This window comes from Capra hircus, chromosome 24 (genome assembly GCF_001704415.2).
Source record: "Capra hircus breed San Clemente chromosome 24, ASM170441v1, whole genome shotgun sequence".
Classification (NCBI taxonomy): domain Eukaryota; kingdom Metazoa; phylum Chordata; class Mammalia; order Artiodactyla; family Bovidae; genus Capra; species Capra hircus.
Genome location: NC_030831.1, coordinates 46,587,902 through 46,605,537, shown reverse-complemented (window position 1 = coordinate 46,605,537; position 17,636 = coordinate 46,587,902). Strand labels below are relative to the sequence as shown.

General features: G+C 49.1%; 1 protein-coding gene across 1 annotated transcript in view; it reads left to right on the top strand.

The window, feature by feature from the left end:
• The window catches only part of LOXHD1 (lipoxygenase homology domains 1), a 198,479-nt gene that overhangs the window by 23,946 nt on the left and 156,897 nt on the right, over window positions 1-17,636 (top strand). Inside the window, exon 5 of the mRNA XM_018039819.1 lies at window positions 16,430-16,528. Coding sequence (XP_017895308.1) covers window positions 16,430-16,528 — 99 coding nt within the window. The remainder of the gene's footprint in view (window positions 1-16,429; window positions 16,529-17,636) is intronic.

Here is a 17,636-nt window from a genome sequence, read left to right as displayed (position 1 = left end):
TTTGTGCTGTTTGTGTCTGCTGGCGCACAGACTTCTTCAATTTTATGAAGTCTATTTTATCTAGTTTTCCTTTTTGCCATTTATGCTTTTGTGTCATAGCCAAAGTCATTGCCAAATCCTGTGTCATGAAGCTTTTGTCCCGTTTTCTTCTAAGAATGCTGTATCTTTAGCTTTTACATTTTTGTTGTTGATTCATTTTGAATTAACTTTTGTATATGGTGAAAGGGGAGGGTCCGGTTTCATTCTTTTGCACGTGGATGTTCAGTTTTTTCAGCACTATTTGTGGAAAAGGCTGTGTTTTCCCCCACTGAATGGTCTTAGCACCCTTGTTGAAAATCATTTGACCATGCACACAAAGGTTTGTTTCTGGGCTCTCTGTTCTGTTGGTCTAAATGTCTATCCTTATGTCAGTATCACATCATTTTGATTAATGTAATTTTGTAGAAGTTTTGAAATCAGGATGTGGTAGACCTCCAACTGTATTCTTTTTAAAGATTGTTTTGGCTATTCAGGGTCCCTTGATATCCACCTTCTTTTAATGCACCTTAAATTCTCATTAACTGTTTTTAATAGTGACACTATGCCATACTGACTTTGCTGTCAAAGGGCTTTTATTCACTTGGGGAAAAAAATGAATAGTTTCTCTCAACCCCAAGTCCTCAGTCCTTGCCCAGTACTTCAAGGCTGCTGGGGAAACCTCACAGATTCTCCTGACTCATCCCCCACGTGAGTCAGCAGGTGTGGGTGTCCCAGTCTTGGCTGGCTCTCCACCACATCTCAACAAAATGATCCAGGCAGACACCGCACTTCCTAATTAAGCATCTCAGTCATACAGACAGCCTGAACAGGGAGTTAGCAGCCATCTCTATGTTCATTTCCTTCCTGGAGTGGGTGTGAGGGGTCCTGGCACCTTCTGGGGCCTGGGGAAGGTTGGCAGCCACTTTTTCAGCATATTTGTGTTGACTATCCCTGGAAACACAGTCTTGACTATCGAACTGCTCCGGAAATTTGGCGAATTTTCCCTCCTGCCATCTGCCTTTTTGCATCCTCGCCTCATTTCCATGGACACCTGACTCACTTCCTGGAGGATTTCTTTCATCCTGTCTGTAATGGCTCACCCTCTTGACACCCAGAACCCAGAGGAGACATTGACATTTACAACTGATGAAAGCCCTTGGCCGGGATCTAAGTACAGTCTTCCAGGCTTTGAACCAAAGCATCATCATTAAAAACTAACAACCGCCATCAGGGATGCCCTCTGAGCTCCTATTAGACTCTCCAGGTTGAGGTGCTCACAGTCTAGCAAAGGACAGAGACTGCCATGGTGCAAGTGCCCACAGAGAGGATGGAGGGCACAGTGGTCCAGAACTCCAGTCTCAGATCACAGAGTCCCAGGTTCAAATCCCAACAGTGTTACCTACTAGCTATGGACAAAATCCTGCGGCAGCCTGTGTCTTCACGTGCTCACACCTTACAATTAGAATCTTATTTAAAATTCACAGCACCCTGAGGAGGGAAGTTCTATTATCTGCAAAGAAGGTGGGCTGAACATCCATGACCTTGAAGGGCCCCCTCTTCTGTTTCTTGATCTCAGGCTAGCAGCTCCCCTTTCTCAACCTGCTTGCTCAGACTATGTTGGCTCTAGTGTCTGGCAGGCAGTGCTCTGAAAGCTGTTCTCCCCGGCACTAATAAACCACGAGGAGGTTTCAAGGGACCCACGCGAAATGGGGATGAAGCCTGAGGGACAGGATGAGACATCCTCTCCCCACCTGCCCCCACAGTCTGGGGCAGAAGCCAGGCAATGTACAGCAGTTTCCGGGGTTCAGTCTGCACTCCATCCACCCCAACAAGGACCCAATAAGACTGCTGTCCCCGGAGCCCCAATGCCTGCCTTCCTGGGATGAAGGTGGGAGGTTCTCCTGGCTCCCAAACTGCTGTCTCAAGTTGATTAGACAGAAAATTCTGAATCTCCCACTGAAACATACCAGAGTCAGAGAAAATGTTAGAGCCCACACCTCTGCCCCCTCACTGCTCTTCTATCTTTACCTTCAGTTTTCTCCAGGCCACCGAAACACCGTTGCATCTAAAACCCCAGCCTCTCCGGAAAGGATTACCTGCTCCCTTGCCTTGGGTTTTTCTCTCCCTGCAAACTCTGGGTAAACTGAAATCTGTACCTTCCACTGTAGTGCGATGATTCTCAATGGGGTCCCGGCACTCCATCAGCAGTTAGGGGATGTGTAGGGAACAGGCAGTGGCAACCCACTCCAGTCCTCTTGCCTGGAAAATCCCATGGACGGAGGAGCCTGGTAGGCTGCAGTCCATGGGGTCACTAAGAGTCCGGCAGGATTGAGTGACTTCACTTTCAGTTTTCACTTTCATGCATTGGAGAAGGAAATGGCAACCCACTCCAGTGTGCCTGCCTGGAGAATCCCAGGGACGGGGGAGCCTGGTGGGCTGCCATCTATGGGGTCGCACAGAGTTGGACATGACTGAAGCGACTTAGCTGCAGCAGAGAATCCTATGGGCTTCCCAGGTGGCTCAGTGGTAAAGAATTCTGCCTGCCAAGCAGGAGATCTGGGTTCGATCCCTGGGTCTGAAAGATCCCCTGGAGAAGAAATGGCAACGTACTCTACTACTCTTGCCTGGGAAATCCCATGGACAGAGGAGCCTGGTGGGCTACAGTCCAAAGGATTGCAAAAGAGTCGGACACAACTTAGTGACTAAATAATAACAGCAAAGAATCTTATGGGGAGAGAGGAAAGAACTTCTACCTGTTTCCAGAGATTCAGATACATCCTGGTCAAATAGCAGAAGGAACCACCGTGGCTACTGGGGCTAGGGTGCAGCCCTTGGATACATGGCTGAGAAACAGCATAGCTCAGAGACTTTATTTGCCTCTTTGGACTCTAAGCACTTAATAAGCATCAATCTGGTCACTCCAGCTCAGCTTGGGTTTCTCTGAGGGTAGCACTTTTACTTGTCCCTGCCCACTTGGTCCTGGGACTTAGGGGCTGGAGTGAAGATCAGTAGGACACGGGTTCATGTGTGCAGATACATGCACTCATGAAGACCCGCAGCAGAGACGAGTGTAAAGAGCTCTATTGGGGGGTGAGAGCTGGCTGCTAGGCTTGCCCTCAGGAATGGTGCACCTCGGGCAAGTTACTTGTCTTCTGGGCTGCCTGCTCATCGTATCAGAGGTCCCCTGTGACTCTGGCTTTACTCTGCTAGCTAAGCATCTCTCAGCTCCCTCAAATGGCTCCAGGCATCTGTCCACGCCCTCACCTGCCAACCTTGATGTCATTTTTGGTGTGACACTCATGGGGCACAGTGCCCAAATGCAGTTGATAAACACACTGCAGAATTATACAGGCTGAGAACACACGGCTACCCATATCTTTCTGGCCCCAGGGAGGCTCGAAGTGCATCCGTGAGGCTGGAGCTGGGATGGGGACAGCACTGAAAGATTGAGGATGGGGACACAGAGGTGGACAAGGCAGGACACGATGGAGTAGAGTTGGAGTGCAGGCAGTGCTGGGTCTTGAAGGAGTGTGGGCTGAGGGCTGTCACCAGTAGGGAAGCGCGGGTATGACCTGTTTAGAGCAGACGTAGCTTTCTCACTGCCAATATGATGTCATTTCCTGCCTTCTGGCCAAGCAATTGTCCCCATCCTGGTGCCAACCCACAAACCCTCCCACCTTGCAAAGCACCGAGTTGATCACATGGCTTAGATCACTACCGAGCCCACATCACATTAGGAGAGCCTGCCAGCTTGGCAGTGAGACAAGCCTCTGAAGCCAGGATCTGAGTTCCAGCTGGCCTGGGGGCTGCACACACCCTGGGCTGGTAGAACCCAGGCCCAACAGTGCATCAGGGTTTCAGACTCAGGCCTCGCTGACAGCTGACAGGACCCCTGCCTTCAGAAGGCCCACCCTTGCTCCCAGCTGGGACCGGTTCATTAGGGACAAGCCTTCTTCTAAGGAGCATTTAGTCTTTGGTGGAATAATAATAAATATGACTGCAATCGGTTCTGTGCTGTGCTCCAAAGAGACTGAGAGGCTGGTTGTTGGAAGAAAGGGAGCCCACAGGAGGAATGACAGCTTGGGCAGGTAGGCTAGAGCAGGCAGGCGACCAAGAGGATCGAAGATAGTCTCCCATTTCCAGTCTGGAGCAAGGACTGGCTTTTCCCCTCCTATACCAAATGGGACGGCAAGTGCAGTGCTGGGAGCCCAAAGCTGCCCAGAGCTGGGGACTAGGGAGAAATGGTGCTATGTTTGTCTGGCACAATCACTGTTTCCACTCCGGATTATTTCATCAGGTTAGATCATGCTTGTCCTCAGTCATGTCTGACTCTTTGTGACCCTTTTGGACTATAGCCCTTCAGGCTTTTCTGTCCATGGGATTTTTTGGGCCAGAATACTGGAGTGGGTTGCCGTTTCCTCCTCCAGGGGATCTTCTCGACCCAGGGATCAAGCCCACATCTCCTGTGTCTCCTGCATTGCAGGCAGATGCTTTACCTGCTGAGCCATTGGGAAAGCCCATTTCATCAGGTAACGGGGTTGAAATTTCCAGTAATTATCACACAGCTCCAAGTGCACACCTGGTCTTGGCAAGACAGTGTGGGGCACAGTGCCCAGGGCGCCTCTGAAGAAGGGACGGGACAAAAAAGGGATCATGATTAACGTCTTAGGGGCACATGGCGGTCATGCTGACCTGCAGTGGATTCCAGACCAGCCGGAGAACCACATGGTGCAGGAGCAAAGGCAAGCAGCCTGGGTGACTGATGCAAAACACACCCGTCATGAGACCTCTGCCAATAAACCCGAGGCCCTAACCTACTCCCAGATGCTAGTGGATGCTAGCATACAGTAGTCAAATCATTAATGTTGACATACAGCTCTCTGGATCAGAAAGCATACAGGGCTGCGCCCTGACTTCTCATTCTGGCTCTGCCCTCAGCAGCCATGGGACTTGGGCCAGAGCTCAGTTCCTCTCCTTAGTGGGGGCACTAGGTGGCCTCTTGGGGTTTTTTAGGACTGCCGTTGTTTAGCTGCTGACTTGTGTCTGACTCTTTTGCGACCCCATGGACTGTGGCCCACCAGGCTCCTCTGTCCATTGCCGTTTCCCAGGCAAGAATACTGGGGTGGGTTGAGACCCCGTGGACTGTAGCCTGCCATCTCCTCCTCCATGGGATCCTCCAGACTCAGGGACTGAACCTGCATCTCCTGCTTGGCAGGTGGGTTCATTACCACTGAGTCACCTGGGAAGCGCCTTTTCAGAACTAGAGGAGGGTTTCCCTTCACAACCCAACAGAGACAGACGGCCCAGGGCTAGCCCTCCTGTACGGCAGCAGGAGGAGACGGACTTCTGGCCCCTCCCTTCTGCAGTGGATACTTCTTCCCCATTTCATGCCCCTCCCCTGACCTTCTATTCTGCCCATGCCAGTCTCCCCATTACAAGCTCTATCTCTGGACTTCCACTCTCTGTGGTCAAACCTGGCGCTGCCTCTCTAAGCATGAACAGATGCCTTAAGCTCTGTACCTCTATTTCCTCTTCTGTAAAATGGGGATAAAGTGAATTCCCACTTCAGGAAGTGGTTGAGCTAGTTAATTGGGGGAATGAACATTAAAGGACTTAGGGCAGTGAGAGAGTGAGTGACCAGCTCTTTGCGACCCTATGGACTGTAACTAGCCAAGCTCCTCTGGTCCATGGAATTCTCCAGGCAAGCATACCAGACTGAGTTGCCATTTCCTTCTCCAGCGCAGTGCAGAACATAGAATAAATGCTCGGTCAATGAGGCAAACCTGGTTGTTGCTATTGTTACAAAGCCGTTTCTCTCCCTGAGTCTTCGTCCACGTCTAGGCTTGTTCTGACTCTGAGATGCACAGACTCAAGATTCTGGCCTCTCAAGCTCAGAAAGGACTGTGAAGCCACGAAGTGCCTGAATCCCCTCTAGAATCCTACAGGCTCATCCAGACTGCTGTGTATAGGCTCATGACCTTGACCACAGCCGAAACCTGCAGGGAGCACAGCTCTTCCCAACCCCTTCCCTCTACCTGACCTTCCCCCTTAACCCAGCTCAAGTGTTACTCAGGGTCCCCTAGCTCTATTTGTTGTGGCTGAGCATGGGAGTCATGGTTCCTTGGAACCCTATGGAGATGATCCTGGGCCTCGGGACTCATAGCCTTGAGGGCTTCCGGGTGGGGAGGGCAGGGCCATCCCTGCAGCCCTCTCCTCCTCTGAACTTCACAGCAGCTTCCCACCCACCCCATCTGCTGCCTCCTAGCATTGCCGAAAATCATCTCCGGAAAGAGTGGGAAGAAGAAAACTGCTTTGAATGAGGCCCCAGGGAAGAGTCTCAGATAATTTGGGGGCCAAAAAGGACCTTATCTACCCTCCTCTGTATTATAGAGAGGAGAATGGAAGCCCAGGGAAGCTGAGCCACCTGCTCGTGGCCATAGTATAACTACAGCAGAGCCAGGTCCCTGAGGGCAGGATGCCAGCTCATCTCCTCCAGTGTCATTCAGTGATTCAGTGGGCAGTGGAAATTTATTGGGAATTTTCTCTGCATCAGATCCTGGACTCAGGGTAAATATGTAAGGGCTTTTCTCTAGGAGCTTAGAGTCTAGAGGGAGGAGAGTCAGGCCAGTATATAACCACAGGACAAAGAGATAGAATGGTCTAGAGAGGGGGATGCCTCAGGCCCAAGGAAGCATTGAGGAAGGGGGAACCAGGAGGGTTCATAGAGGAGGTGATGGTGCTCAAGCTGTGACTTCACAGGTGAGAAGAGATTCACCAGGCTTTCAAACAGAATGAGGGCACTTTAGGAGCTGATGGGTCCTAATGGCACAGCGTCTCATTCACAAAGCTGAGGGTAGACCCTCAAATTCACAGCTTCACTGTGGCCTCAGTTTCCCGGGGACCACTGCCAGGCACACTCTCTTTCAACCAAGCAGCCCGAACCTTTGGGGGAATGTATAGAATTGTATATTTGCCCCATGCTTGGTTATTTTGATTCTCAAATAGGTGTTTGTAATAACCTTTGTAATTTGGAAACTATACTTTTTGGAGCCCCATCCTGTATTCGTGAACTTGTGAACTTATGATACAGTTATTGCCTGGGCCATGATCCTGGTCTGGCTGTCCATTTCAGCCACCATGGTTTCCTGCTGGGTCCTTGCCGAGAGATCCAAGTGCTTTTTGGATCCTTTTCCATTATAGGTTATTACAAAATATTGAATATAGTTTCCTGTGCTTTATAGTAGGTCTTTGTTTTTCATCTATTATATATATATATAGTAGTGTGTTCATCTGTTAATCCCAAATTCCAAATTTATCTCTTCTCCCCTTTCCCCTTTGGTAACCATTTGTTTGTTTTCTGTATCTGTAAGTCCATTTCTGTTTCTTAATTAAGTTTGTTTGTATCATTTTTTCAGATTGTGCATATAAGTGATATCATACGATACTTGTCTTTCTCTGTCTGACTTCACTTAACATGATAATCTGTAGGTTAATCCATGCTGCTGCAAATGACATTATTTCATTCTTTTTATCTGACTGAGTAATATTTCATTTTAGATATATATACACTACATCTTTATTATCCATTCATCTGTTGATGGATATTTAGGTTGCTTCTATGTCTTGGCTACTGCAAATAGTGCTGCTATGAACACTGGGGGGCATGTATCTTTTCAAATTAGAGTTTTCATGTTTTCTGGATATATGCCCAGGAGTGAGATTGCTGGATCATATGGTAACACTATTTTTGGCTTTTTAAAGGAAGCTCCATACTGTTTTTCATAGTGGTATTCCAATTTACCTTACCATCAATAGGGCAAGAGGGTTCTTTTCTCTATACACACTCTCCAGCATTCGTGATTTGTAGACTTTTTTGAGGGGCTTCCCAGGTGGCACTAGTGGTAAAGAATCCACCTGCAATGCAGGAGCCGAAGGAGATGTGGATTCGATCCCTGGGATGGGAAGATGCCCTGGAGGAGGACATGGCAGCTCCCTTCAGTATTCTTGCCTGGGGGATCCCATGGACAGAGGAGCCTGGTGGGCTACAGTCCATAGGGTTGCAAGGAGTTGGACCTGACTGAAGTGACTTAGCATGCACACATGGACTTTTTGATGATGACCATTTTGACTGGAATGAGGTGATACCTCATTGTAGCTCTGATTTGCATTTCTTCAGTGATTAGCAATGTTGAGCATCTTTCATGTGCCTGCATGTCTTCTTTGGAGAAATGTCTGTTTAGGTCTTCTGCTCATTTTTTGATTGAACTCTTTGTCTATATATATATATGGGTTTCCATTGTAGCTCAATTGGTAAAGAATCTGCCTGTAGTGCAGGGGATCCAGGTTCGATTCCTGGGTTGGGAAGACCACCTGGAAAAGGAAATGGCAACCCACTCCAGAGTTCTTGCCTGGATAAGTGCACGGACAGAGGAGCCTGGCTGGCTACAGTCTGTGGAGTCGCAAGAGTCGGATACGACTTAGTAACTAAATCATTATATATGTATGTATGTGTGTTTTGTGTGTGTGTGTGTGTGTATGTATATATAGTGAGCTATATAAGCTGTTTGTATGTTTTGGAAATATATTCCCATTTTGAGGATGAAGGAAACAGAGGCACAAAGAGGTTAAGCAATTTGCTTATAAGCAATGGGGCCAAAAGTGAACCCAGATGGCCTTGAACTTAATCACTGTGTAGGACAGCCTTAGAGACACCTGTTAACATTTTAGTGAATTCCGTTTCTATTCTTTTTTTGTGCATGAATGTATTAAAGACTATATATTAATGAAAATGGTATTGTATTTTGGTCAAATTTATAACCTTTTTTTTCAGTTAATAGCATTGGCTAATATTCTAAATCATTATTTTTAATGGCTGCATGGTATTCCATGAATGGGTGAATACTACAATTCACTCCCAACAATCCCTCATTTTGGATGTTTTTAGGTTGTTCTCAGTTTCTCATTATTCTAACAGTTCTGTGATAGACATCTTTTTAGGTGGTCTATGAACACAAGGATTTCCTAGCATTAACTAGTTGCTATGCACAGGGATGGACGGTTGGTCCAGGCGGTCGCAGAACGGTAAGTCTTTGACACACATTCCTCACCTCCAGCAGCACCTGAGAAGTGCTGGCTTCCCAGCCCTGTGGGGGATAAACTCTGGGAGTGGAGTGTAATCTGGGTTGGAAAGAGAAGAAATGGAGCAACAGTTGCTGAGTGTGCAGGTAGAAGGGAAGGACCTTTTGCAGACAGCCGGAGAGGGCGGCTGAGTCTGTGGAAGTAGCTCCGTGGGGCTTGGCAGTGAGGGAGGTGAGCATTCAGAGCAGTAAACCCTTCTCTACATCGTACTGTTAAAAACACCCCATAGCATTTAGGCTGACATCACAGTTTCTTAGGAAATATGCAGGTTGTATATTTACTTAGGGAGGATGAAAAGAGCAGAGTGTTTTTTCTTGATTACCACCCAGGAGTGACTATTAATGACTGAGTGATATTTCAGTGTCCGTGTGTAACCAGGCTCAGCTGGGTTCAGCCCATGGCCTGTGTTCCAGCACGTCGGAAGTGCCGACAAAGTGATACAGACCCCAGACGTTCTGGAGTGCAGGACTGAGGGCTCAGAGACGGGGGCCCTTGGGAGAGAGTCTGGGGCTGAAGCTAGGCTGGGCAGGGTGGGTGGAATGACAGCTAAGAGAGAACCTTCTTGTCCAGGCCCCTTGAGTCCACATCTGGGCTTTAGTCCTGTCCGACTGTGAAAGCTTGATTAAGTATCTCAGCCTCCTGCTTCTACTGATCACCTCATCAGTGCATGGTGGCAATAGCCACTGTGAGGATCACCCGAGATAATAGGTGTGCTGGCCCACGCTAGGTTCCCAGCAAGCCCTGGAGGCTCTTATTTCTTGATTAGTGGGTGTGTCTGTGAGGGCAGAGAGGTTCAGGGCCCTCTATAGAAAGCAGAGATATTCCAGTCCTGATTAAAGAAGAGGGTGAATCTGGGTGAGAAATTTGGGCCTCTGGACCTGAGGGAAGAAAGAGGAAACTGTCGGATCAGGAATGGGGAAGGAGAACTCGAATCCATGGGCTTGGAAGGCCATCCACCGGTCAGTGGCTGTGACCCAGTGCAGAGCCTTGCTGCCCATCCTCGGGTTCTGTGGACCATGTCCTCCCCACACCCATGCGGGCTGTAGTTAGGGGTGTTCCCTGGAGAGGGGAGAATGTTATTCCTCCGCTCCCACCCCCAAGGCAGCTTCCCCCAACCCCTGCCATCTCTGGCTCCCACACAGCCCCTGTGAGATTCCACTTCTGTGTCTTGGCATCCTAGCTCTGGGTGAGCGGAAGTGCTGGGTGTCAGGGTGTGAGGCTGGCAGATGCGGTTGGGGGTGGGGTAACATCAAGTCCAATCATCCCCCTTCCAACTCTCCTCCCCTGTCTCACCTGTGAGAACAAATAAAGCCACGTTCTAATTAGACAGGATCTGGGGGTGGGCGAAAACTCCATTCCCTCAGCTCATCCTCAGCTCATTCATGATTCTCTGCTTCCTGAGAAAGCCTGGACCACGTGAGCTTCTCCGAGGCTCAAACCACGTGGGCGAGGGATGGTCTCTTCCTTGGCAAGCGGGACAGAAGCTTCCTCATGGGGTCTTTTGCTAGGCTTCTGCTGTCGGGCAGATGACGAGCAGCTTCACCCGCTCAGCTGTGCACCCAGCACCAGGATGTGGGGCTTCCGGCCCCCCTCAGGGCTGTGCCTCCTCCTCCTGCCGCCCAGGATTGCTCTCGGGAGATGTGTCCCGTCACGGCTGTGTGCTGACTGTTCCAGACGGCATGCCGGGGAGGCTGTGGGGGCGGCTGGCAAACCCGGCGGTGCAGGAGGCAGCTGGGGCCTGCCAGGGCCTGTCTTTTCTGGAAGCCCACGCACACAGCTTCCGGCTGGTCTGCAGGGCACATATTTCCTGTTTGGAAGGAGCAGCTTTGTGCTTCTGCCAGGATGGGGTGCAGAAGGGAAAAAAGGGCAAGGGCCAGGTTAGACTTGTGTATCCCCTGGGCAGGCAGCCCAGGGCAGGAAGGTCACAGACGACCCTATGATATGACCTTGAGGCAGCCATCTGTCTTTTAAGCTACAAATAAAATTCTCTGTGCAAGACCCCAGCTCAATGCGGTTGGGCTTTGGAAGGCACCATGGGATCAGCACCTTGATTTGTAGCTATGGTGTATTCTTCAGGTCAATGTTTCAATTAGTCTGTTCTCTTTGAGCTCACGCTGACCTTTGGTGGAAAGAGGCTACTACCTGGTTTCAGGTGTGCAGGCTGTACATGGCTCCAGTGCGACTATGTAAGGAGATCCCTATCAGAGCACAGGGACTGTAGATTTATGCGTTTATTATGACAGTTGTCCAACAGATGGCAGTGAAGTGTCTTGAGGAAGGGCTCCCTTTATCTCATTTGCACACAGGCACTGTGTGGGCTAATGGTAACCCTGCTGAAAGGTCAGAGAGAAATAGTTCTAGGGAGAATTTTATAACAGATAATATGCCAAACAGGTAAGCCACAAGGCAACTCCAGGGCTGGGGCAGGCCATCTCTAGTCCCCGTTTCTCCCATGCTGCTCAGGAAGAGCGATGAACTCAGCTTGCCAGCTCCTCCTCCAACTTGACCTTCCCTTTCTTCGCATTTCTGCTCCCTGCTTGTTCACAACCAGGCAGTGAGCTGAAAAGCACATGGCTGAAGTTTGCAGAACTGGACCTGCCATCATCCCTACCTTCAGGAATCCCCAGATTAGACTAGCTCCTCTTCTCAATCGGCCTCAAAGGAATGGCAGCTTCAGCCCAGTCACACAGCACTGTAAGGGGCGGGGAAAACGGAGCACTGTTCATGGTCCTTTTCACTCCCCACCCCGACGGAGAAAGGGCAGTCATTCCCCAACCTTCAAAGCCCTAAGCTGTTTAGCTAGCGGCGAAAGTGAAAGTCAAGTCACTTAGCCGTGTCTGACTCTTTTCAACCCCATGGACTGTAGCCTGCCAGGCTCCTCCATCCATGGAATTTTCTAGGCAAGAGTACTGGAGTGGGCTGCCATTTCCTTCTCCAGGGGAGATCTTCCCCACCCAGGGATCGAACCTGTCTCCCGCATTGCAAGCAGACGCTTTTACTGTCTGAGCCACCAGGCAAGCTAGTGGTGAGGATGCGCTAAGATCATCCTGTAAGTAACTGACTCCCCTGCACCACGTAACACTGCTCCCACTGAGGCCCCGGAGAGCAGAGTGGTCCGCAGCCCTCTGTCCAGAAACACACAGGATAGTGCACAAGACGACACAGAGCAGGGGATGGCCACACCTGGCCTGTCACCTGTCTTTGTGTGGACTGTGAGCATAGAAAGGCATTTACATATTTGGAGGATTGAGAGGAAATCAAAACAAGAAGAGTATTTCATGACACAGGAAAGTTCTGCAAAGTTCAAATGTCCATGTCCATAAATAAAGTTTCCTTGGAGCGCAGCTGGGCCCATTTGCTTATGTAGTATTTACATAGGACTGTGGGCCGCTGCTTGGTGCTGCAGCATCAGAGCTCAATAATTGCAACAGAGACCAAGAGGCCTGCAAGGCGGAGAATATTTAATATCAGGCACTCACAGAAAAATGTTGCCAGCCCCTAGTGAAGAGCATGAGAGCCCATGAAGTATTCTGGATGCAGCCCTGGATTTGGAGATAAGAGATCTGGTTTGAGCCTTGCTAACAACATTTAGCAGCTGTGTGTCCTTGCCCTCTGAGCCTCAATTTCCTCATCTGTCAGGGGGAATGTCCTCACTACCTGCCCCCCTCATGTGGCCCTTGCATGGATCACAAGGACAGGCAAGTTCCTTGTGAATTGCAAGCCCTGTGTGAATGTTTAGTATTATTTGCCCAAGAAGCTGGGTCATTCTGGCCCCTTCTTTCCACCTTTCTTCTCATTCTCTTTCTCCAGGCAGCCTTGTTCCCTTGGCCTCTGGGGCAGGGTTTTTTTTTTATTGGCTCTTCCCCTTTCCCCGTGGCTGAAACACCCACCTGTGACCAGAATGGAAAGTCTGTGCTTGTTGAAACTCTGATTGCAGGAAGTTGGGGGGCTCTCATGCGACCACTCAAGAGGAAGCCTTGCTGTACCGTGCTGGCCACTTGCCACCTGTGAGGGGATGAAGCCCTGCTTTTATACTTTTTTCACAACTCAGGATGGATGCTGGGCCCTGGGCTTTGCTTGGAAAATGGCTAATCAGATACTATGGGGTTCTGCCTGAAGAGGAAATATGGGGAAAAGAGAACAGTAAAAAAATAAACTTCATTGTCTGTCCACGGGGCCTTTAAAGAATGGATTTAAAAGGCAGCTCTTGGCCCCTCCTCAGTGTGATCAAAGGCCATAGGCCCTCCATTCAGCCAGCACATTGGGGGCCCAGGGCCTTGTCTTGCTGCAGAAAGTCCTACAGAGTTTAGGACAGTCTAGCTTTGTTTCAGAATTGACTTCCCCCTGCATCCTGTTCATCTGGCTTCCTGACCCCTGGGCATTGGCCACTGGTTGCCTCACTTGGAAAGGCCTGGAAACGTTCTCTGGCCTATTGGTTCCTGACCCTTGGCTTGTCATCCTTGTTCCTTCACTTTGGCCCTAGTTCTCTGCTTCCCTGGGCTTTCCCAGGACTAGGATGTGTGTTCCCTAAGCCCTTGGTGGGCTCCTGATTCCCCAGCCTCATCTTTGTGGCCCTGGTTGCCTTTCCCACCCTCTGAGATGCCTCCCTGTTCTCCTGGCTCCCCTCCACAGTCAGCAAGGCTGCCCCTCCTGGTCAAACGTTGTGGACTTGCGGACCACAGAGCTCCTCAGTGCTCTCACATCCCTCGCCTCTGCCATTTTCTCCAGTGTCCCTGACGTACTCAGTGAGACTCTCATATGTGCCCAGCACTGTGCTGCGGGCTGTGAGATGTCTCCCCACCTATGTGCTTGGCACAGAGTGAGCGGGCGGGTGTCTCTGGGGATGGGAATTCACTTCCCCCAAGGGTATCCCAGTCCTTGTTGAAGAGCCCTAGATACTAGAAAACATTTCTTTTGGTGACCTACAATATCCCTCTTTATACTTCATCCCACTAACTCGAATTCTACCCTCTGGAATGACTCAGACGGTCTGTACTCCTTCAACAAACATCCCCCAGTCCCCTCGCCCTTTCTCCTGCGTCACTGTGCCCAGTTCCCTTTGGGGTCGTGTTGCCCCTCTGATGCTCAGCAGAGGCCTTCAGAGCCTCTCTCTGTCCCCATGCCATATTGATACCACCAGCCCAGCAGAGGGGTCTTGTCTCTTTGTGAGCCCTCACTGCACCTGAGAAAGGACGTGAACCAAAGCCAGTGGTTCTCAGAGGCCCAACCAGCCAGAGGAGGAAAAAACCACCCGAGGGAGGCCTCTGGCCCTGGAGGATGATCAAGAGCAGGATCCACTGATGACCCACGTGATGAAGGGTCCCTGGAAGGCAGCCATGTTAACAGGTTCCCCAGGGAGCCCAATGTGGCCCAGGTTTCAAGTCACTGAGCCAGGGTTTGCCTGTCTGAACTCTTCTGAAGGCCTGGCTCTGTGTTCCATCTCAGCAGTATCTTTGTGGTGAAGCAAGAGGGAGCAGGAATCTGAGAACACCTGCCCTACTGGAGCTTACCTCTGGGGATGAGGACTGGAGGGTCTTCTCTCTTTTGGATGGATTTCACCAAGTAGAGACTGAGGAGAAAAAGAGAAGACATTGCTCCTTCTGAGCTCAAGGTCCTCAGCCGGTCAAAGGTCAGCCCTCAGGACTATGTGGGTGGGGAGTCCTCCACGGATCCCCTGCAGAATTTGGCACTGTGCCATCTTTAGAGGGTAGCCCTGTGCTACTGGACAGGCCTCAAGATGCGAAGGGAGAAAACTGGTTTTGTTCTCACCTCCACACCTCAGTCCTTTGCCCTGAGCAACTTCACCAGACTTTGAGATTTAGGAAATTCAATTAGCTTTTCAATATACTCAGTGAGACTCTCATATGTGCCCAGCACTGTGCTAGGAACTGTGAGAGAAAACCATATGAGACAAGGAAGTCCTGCTCCCAGTCCTCTTTTAAGTTCTTGAGGAACTTAGAAGTCTCACCTGCAGGAAACAGCAGAGAACAAGGAGGAGATGAAACTGGGAAACCGTTGATCCCGACTACATGGCAGAGCCGAGGAACACAGGGATAAAGACCTCTGGGGCCCGAGACACTGAGGAAAGTCTAGGGAGGAGCCAGGCAGAGGGGCCAGGATTTGGACGTCAATTAAATACCTTTTATTGGCATCATATACTAGGCATGTTCGTGTGTATGTGCTAAGTTGCTTCAATAATGTCTGACTCTTTGCAACCCTATGGACTGCAGCCTGCCAGGCTCCTCTGTCCATGGGATTTTCCAGGCAAGAACACTGGAGTGGGTTGCTTTGCCCTCCTTCAGGAGATCTTTCCAACCCAGGGATTGAACCCATGTCTCTTATGTCTCCTGCATTGGCAGGTGGGTTCTTTACACTAGTGCCAACTGGGAAACCCATATATTGGGCATAAGACATCTAAAAAAAGATTCTGGCACATAAAAAATAGAAAGCTATGGCAGCAAGGGGAAAGATAAGGAAACATTGCCTCAGCCCTTAGAATTGTTGGCCCACAAAGAAAATCTAGAGGAATCTCCCTTTTGCAGCGCAGAGCAACTCTTGGGCTTTCGTGCCCCACTCTAAGGCAAGATCTGGTTGGGAAGATTTGGGCATGGCTTAACATGTTGTCAAGTTTACACTGAGCACCGCCCCCTCTTGAGGCCATGGCCAAAACTGAAGCATTTTAGGGTTACAGAGAATGGATTTCTGTTCAATAAGTGGAGCAAGATACAGGAAGCAGATATAGGTCTTTAAATGAAGTAATGTCAAAATGTGTATTTGCTGGCTCTTATTGGTTCCTTTGGTCTTTGCATTGGTTATGGCCTTGATAATTTATATATAAATTTGGTTTTTATTTGCATAATCAGTTTCCTCCAATGAATTTTTAGAATATGACGTGGTGTAAAGAACAGATTGGCAAAAATAGTGTAGAGGCAGTGGGCCCAGCTGGAGTCATTTCAGTATCCAGGGGAGATATGCTGGTTGGTTGCTTGCATTTGGGTTGATTTATGCATCCCAAGGCAACAAGTTAGTAGATGAAAACAGAAGTCCCCTCTACTTCTGATTTGTGCTCTGCATGCGCAGATTAGCAATGTTCAGCAATGACTTCTTGAAACCAAGTCAGGTGACTTGAGTCTTGCTCAGTTATTGACAGTAGCGGTGACAATTCATGTGCTGCTGGAAAGAAGGGTGGATGGTGTGGTAGCTACTTTGAGGCCTCTGTTCTTCTTTCCTTAGGACCTGAATGAGCTGACACTTTCTCCGTCTTCATTTCCAGGTAACAAGTATGAAGTCAAAGTGTACACTGGTGATGTCATTGGTGCAGGGACTGATGCTGACGTCTTCATCAATATCTTTGGAGAGTATGGAGACACAGGTAATAGATTTAAATTCTTCTCAAACCATTCCCAGAACATCTTAAGTGGGCTGTTTCCCATCCTCCGGGCAGAGGAAGGCAACTCCAGGCTCCTCTAGGCTCTTCTCTTGAGCCCCTCTCTTCTTCTTGTGATGTGCTTTGTCATGGCGTCCCTCGGGCAGCATGGTACCCATTGCATCAAGTTTATGTGAATGATGTGCTTTCAGAATAAGCTGTGCTTGGCTTTTGAATTGATTTTAAATCATCCCGCATCCTATAATAGACCAGAGCTCCACATTTCCAGGGGATTCATTCTCACTTGCTCTATCTCCCTAAGCTCCACGCCCATCTTGAATTATATTTGGGGATGTGACTGGGCATGGCCTGACTCACTGCAGTGGTTTGGGGCAGACAAGAATGGGGCAGGGGGATAAATTGCTCTTGGCCTCATAGGTGGACCAGGAACTGAGGGCACAGACCCATAGGTGTTGGAAGGAGGTTCAGCCAGTAAAACTACTGAGACAGGTGGTTTGCTCCTGCTTCTGCCCATTTAAAGGGATACTATAGGAGTCAGAAAAGCTTCAGAGACATGAATTTTGGACATAATCTATTAAACAATTTAAAATGCATTGTTGGAATTTTAAGAAAAAAAGGGAGGTCTCCTGGTGTCAGAAATGAGAGAATTTAAAACCAAAGTATTAGCTATGAACTGATGCTCTGAATCTTAGAAGAAGGAAACCTTCATGTTCAACAATCTATAGGATGAATTTCCATACACATTTGGGGTCAGAAAATGATATTTTGGCCCTGTATGAGGCAAAATACACAAAAAAGCCAGGATCCCTAGAAGTTCACAGGAATATCTTCAGTGAAAAAATAGACTAGGAAAAAAGAATTGCTCCTCAGTAGAGTAAACTTATCTCTGTAAGAACTCTAGATTAAAAAAACAGGTGCTGGGGAATTGATACTTTAGGCTTATATACATACGGGCTTGAGGTGTCATTTTACACTGTGCATGTGATTTGGGAACCCTCCCCTTCAGGTACAGAAAATTTGTTCCATGCCAGTGCTTTAGTTGCTAAGTCCTGTCCGACTCTTGCAATCCCATGGACTGTAGACTGTATGTCTG